The 4,611-nt window shown below is 32.7% G+C and overlaps 1 protein-coding gene across 1 annotated transcript; it reads left to right on the top strand.

Moving 5' to 3' along the window:
* Positions 1 to 254: 254 nt before the first annotated feature.
* Positions 255 to 3,572, top strand: LOC110891428 (probable indole-3-pyruvate monooxygenase YUCCA4). The gene is made up of 4 exons (XM_022139118.2): positions 255 to 1,333; positions 1,830 to 2,078; positions 2,172 to 2,297; positions 3,239 to 3,572. The coding sequence occupies exons 1-4, from the start codon at positions 713 to 715 to the stop codon at positions 3,440 to 3,442; spliced, it is 1,200 nt and encodes a 399-aa protein (XP_021994810.1). The 5' UTR covers positions 255 to 712; the 3' UTR covers positions 3,443 to 3,572.
* The last annotated feature ends 1,039 nt before the right edge of the window (positions 3,573 to 4,611 follow it).

The following is a 4,611-nucleotide window of genomic DNA, read 5'->3' as shown; positions in this document are numbered from 1 at the left end:
AACTCATACTTTTAGATTACGAGTACGTCGAAATTTTGTAATATTAATTGGGCTAGATGGTTGGATTTTAATATTCGTGACGCTATATTGTAATCCTTCGCTATCAAGTTCCTTGCTGGCCCGGTGTCAATATTTTGATATATAGAAGTTTTGACGTTCAAAAAAAAAAAAACTAAACTGTGGTTTATCTTATACGGTAAATAAATAAGTTTTTCAATAACAGATTCTCATCGTTAAAATAAACCAAAATTAAAAACCATCCTTGCCACCCCACCTATAGGGTGATAGGCATGAGGTGGTGAATCTGGCTTATAAATTCAACTCAACTACACACAGTCATCCACATAAATGTATTTATAGCTTTCCCTCCCTTCTTCACTTCACTTCACTTCAAATCCCCTTTTTCTCTGCACAGAAAAAGCCTTTGAAGAAAGAGCCTTGAGAAAGTGAACCAAATCCTTTCCTTTACTTTACACGCCTCCATATTTCCACAACCCCCTCTCTGTCCACATTTAAATACCGTCAGTTAAAGAAGAAAAAAAAAAAACCCACATTTCCATTCACTCAAACACCCTCTTAAACTCTCAGTCTCCAAACCAAACCAGAACAAAAACACAGCTTTCTTGAAAAAAAAAAACAACCTTTTTTTCAAGATTTTCAACATTTTGGCTCAAATCTTTTCTGGGTTATAATCTTTCTTGTTAAATCTATAATGGGTAGTGAAAAAGATAAAATTTTGATGAAATCTGATGGCCCAATCATAGTGGGTGCTGGTCCTTCTGGTATAGCAGTTGCAGCTTGTCTTAAAGAACAAGGGATCCCTTCACTTGTTCTTGAAAGAAGTGACTGCATTGCATCTTTATGGCAATATAAAACTTATGATAGGTTAAAGCTTCATCTCCCTAAACAGTTTTGTGAGCTTCCATTGTTTGGTTACCCTAAGAATTTCCCAAAATACCCTTCTAAAAAACAGTTTGTTTCCTACATGGAAGCTTATGCAAACCACTTTGACATCAAGCCAAAGTTTAACCAGTCAGTGAGTAGTGCTGAGTTTGATAGTAAAGATGGTGTGTGGAAAGTGTGTACACAAGATTTAGTTTATGTTTCACGGTGGTTAGTGGTGGCTACCGGAGAGAATGCGGAGGCGGTGGTGCCGGAGATTCAAGGGATTGAGAGGTTTGAAGGGGTGGTTAGGCATACAAGTGAGTATAAAAGTGGTTGTGAGTTTAGGGAGCAAAGGGTGTTGGTTGTTGGGTGTGGGAATTCTGGTATGGAAGTTAGTTTGGACCTTTGCCGTTACAATGCAAGTCCTTTTATGGTGGTTAGAAATTCTGTAAGTTCATGTTCATCATCATCATAACACTTTTGTTTTTAGTGTGTGTTTGAAGGTGTTGTGTGTGTGTATGATTAGGGTATGATTGGTATAGTTTTTTTTTATAATGTTGTATGTGAAAGTCAATCCCATATGCCTTTTAGACTTTTAGTTCACTTTTTTTAAAATGGGTATTTTTTTAGTTCAAGTAAAGTTTAGTTAAATAGTGTTTGAAATCTAGAAGTTGTTGTGTCACATGCTTTAAAGTTGTATAAGTATATTATTTATGTAGATGTGTGTGTTTATGATTAGGGTGTCATTTCTCTAATTTTCTATGTCAAACTCAATCCCATTTGCCTTTTAGTTCCCTTTTTGCATATGGATATTTTTTTTGTTCAAAAAAATATTAGTCAAATAGTGTTTGAAATCAAGAAGTAGTTGTATTGCATCCTTAAAAGCTTGTACATTGAATTTTAGTGAAATATTTTGACTTTTGTGGTCATTTGTGTTGTTGTAGGTTCATGTTTTACCAAGAGAGATGTTTGGGATGACCACATTTGGAATAGCTATGGCACTTCTCAAATGGCTACCTCTAAGGGTGGTGGACAGATTGATCTTGTTTATGGCCAACTTAACACTTGGAAACACCGAGAAACTCGGCCTACGCAGGCCAAAAACCGGGCCTCTTGAGCTCAAAAATGCCACCGGAAAGACGCCGGTGCTAGACACCGGAGCTTTATCTCTAATCAAATCCGGTAACATCAAGGTAACTATCCAAAGATTCCCTGACACATAGGTTAATGAGTTGTACAATGCAAGTATTTTTAACTTTTGTTGTGATTTATTGGAATGTTTCTAGGTGGTGGAGCAAGGAGTGAGAGAAATCACTAGAAATGGAGCCAAATTTATGGATGGTCAACAAATTGCATTTGACTCCATTGTATTGGCAACAGGATACAAGAGCAATGTGCCATTTTGGCTCAAGGTAGATTTCATGACACCAATAATGACAAATCAATTTAATTTTGTTTTTCAATAATCAAAATGAAAGTTATGATAATAATATTTTAGGTATATTTATATGTTAAATTTGGAGTTACTTTTTTTTTAAATCTATAGTTATGACATACATGAAATTAATAAATGAATCTATTTTATATCTAAGTTTTATGAAATATTTATTTAAATGTACAAATTTGATTAACTTTTTATTTTTTATTTGCATGTCACTTATCTACTATACTTAAAATGTTTATTTTCATGATTTTTAAATAGAAACTTGATTAATGATTTTTATCTTATTCTCAATCTCACATCACTTTCCAAGCTTACACATTAAGAAGCCCACAAAATAGTTACTAGTGAAAAAAAAAAGTGAAAAACTGATGGCACTTGTTTGGATGATTCTCAATATCTTAACATTTTTGTTGGCATTTTATGATGAGTTACTATCACTAACTATTTTCATGATTATATTCCCTCATATTGTGTCATTTTTTCTTCATAAAAATGGTTTTAAGAATGTACATATTGATGATATAAACTGAGTTTCTAAATCAAGAGAGTAATGTACATCTTTTGATGCATATTGTACAATCATTATAGCACTACTATTCTGGTTTTAGTAAATATATTATGGAATATGGATTAGCATATAAAAATATTCTTTTTCTGATGTTTTCTGGAGAAAGAATCCGAATTGAAATGTGTTGTGCTTATAATGATCTCATTATTTTGTCCTTCACAATGAGTTTGGTCATTGAGTAGGACCCACATATTACAAACATACGTCACCTATTTAGTATTAAAATATATTTATAGTTTTTATTTTATTTTATTTTTTAGAAAGGGTAAAATATAAATATGTATAAAAGCAAAAAGTATTTATATTTTTTATGTCCAACTAATTTTTTTATTATGATACAGGGTAGTGATTTTTTTACTGAGCATGGAATGCCGAAAACGCCTTTTCCAAATGGATGGAAAGGGGAGAACGGGTTGTTTACGGTCGGGTTTACTCGAAGAGGTCTTCTTGGAACGACATGTGATGCACTTAAAATTGCTAACGAAGTTACCCGTCAATGGCGGCCAGTGAAGTGTGATTCTAGTCACGAGTTTAGGTCAAACTAAAGTAGTGATATTGGAATAAAAATGAAAACAAAAGGTGGGATAAATAGTGTTTTTATTTTTATTTAGATGTTGTAGGGGTATTGTGGTACTTTACTAAGGGGTTTATTTTATTGTTCAAATGTTTACCAAACAACATTGTCTTTTAGGTTGTTTAAAATTTCTGATGTTCTTCGGTGGTGGTGGGGTTGAAATTGTACATTAACAAGTTTTTGTAATTTACTCTTGAGTTTTATGTCTTCAATCTAGCTATTTTGTTCTTGCTTGCGTTTTATCCTCTTCAATGTCAAATCACTTATTTGTAATGTTGCTAACTTATATTGTGAATTTGTATTCTATAACATAGTACTATATATTATATTATATACATTGTACATAGTACTATATATTATATGATATACATTGTAGATTGTGACATGAAAAGTAGTGAGACATGAAATCCTAACTTTTATACTTATATTTGTGGTTTAGTTCAAATATATGTTAATTACTTATGTTGTTAAGACATTCCAAATGACAACATGAATGGCAAAGTTCTACCTAAGATTGTGCTCCAGTAGATCTATGTGTATCGGGCCATGGTACACCCGTTCGGAATCTACAAGAAAGAAAATACAACAGTATTTTGTTCCACTTATCCAACAAAACATGAATATTGATATCTCGTTATAAAAGTCGCAATAATCATTCGTCTGTCATAGAAAGTTTTATCAGCTTATGAGTAACCAACTCGCTTTTGCAAACGCGGTATCAAAAGGAACATAAGATCATGGGTGTTAACAGCCAAGTTCAATCGAACTTGACGATAGTCCTGTGCCAAATTGCTAGCTGCACTTCAAAACAAGACTAGGCAAACCGGACAAGTAGGAGACGTATTAGTTGGTTTTAACGATTTGAACAGATTTTTTCAAGATTCAGTAAAAAACAATGGTAGTGATGGTTAATTAAATATAAAACATATACTTCAATCCATATTCCAAATAAAAGCATAAATAATAAATAATAAATGTTAAATGATAAGTTTCAAGTCCAAACCATCCACATTACAGTTAAACCATATAACCGAAACCTTGGATCAAACCATTAAACCCCCAAACTACCTGAAAAGACGAATTTACTGTTATTTGGACTGATTATCGATTTTAACCATTTACAAACACCCTAACCTAGAC

This window comes from Helianthus annuus, chromosome 11 (genome assembly GCF_002127325.2).
Source record: "Helianthus annuus cultivar XRQ/B chromosome 11, HanXRQr2.0-SUNRISE, whole genome shotgun sequence".
Taxonomy (NCBI): Eukaryota; Viridiplantae; Streptophyta; class Magnoliopsida; order Asterales; family Asteraceae; genus Helianthus; species Helianthus annuus.
Note: the sequence above shows the minus strand (reverse complement) of the source record. Positions and strands in the feature narration are given on the sequence as shown.

Coding starts and splice junctions, on each gene's coding strand:
- LOC110891428 (XM_022139118.2), top strand. CDS start 713: ATGGGTAGTGAAAAAGATAAAATTTTGATGAAATCTGATGGCCCAATC. Junction 1,334..1,829: donor TTATGGTGGTTAGAAATTCT/GTAAGTTCATGT, acceptor GTGTTGTTGTAG/GTTCATGTTTTACCAAGAGA. Junction 2,079..2,171: donor TCAAATCCGGTAACATCAAG/GTAACTATCCAA, acceptor GAATGTTTCTAG/GTGGTGGAGCAAGGAGTGAG.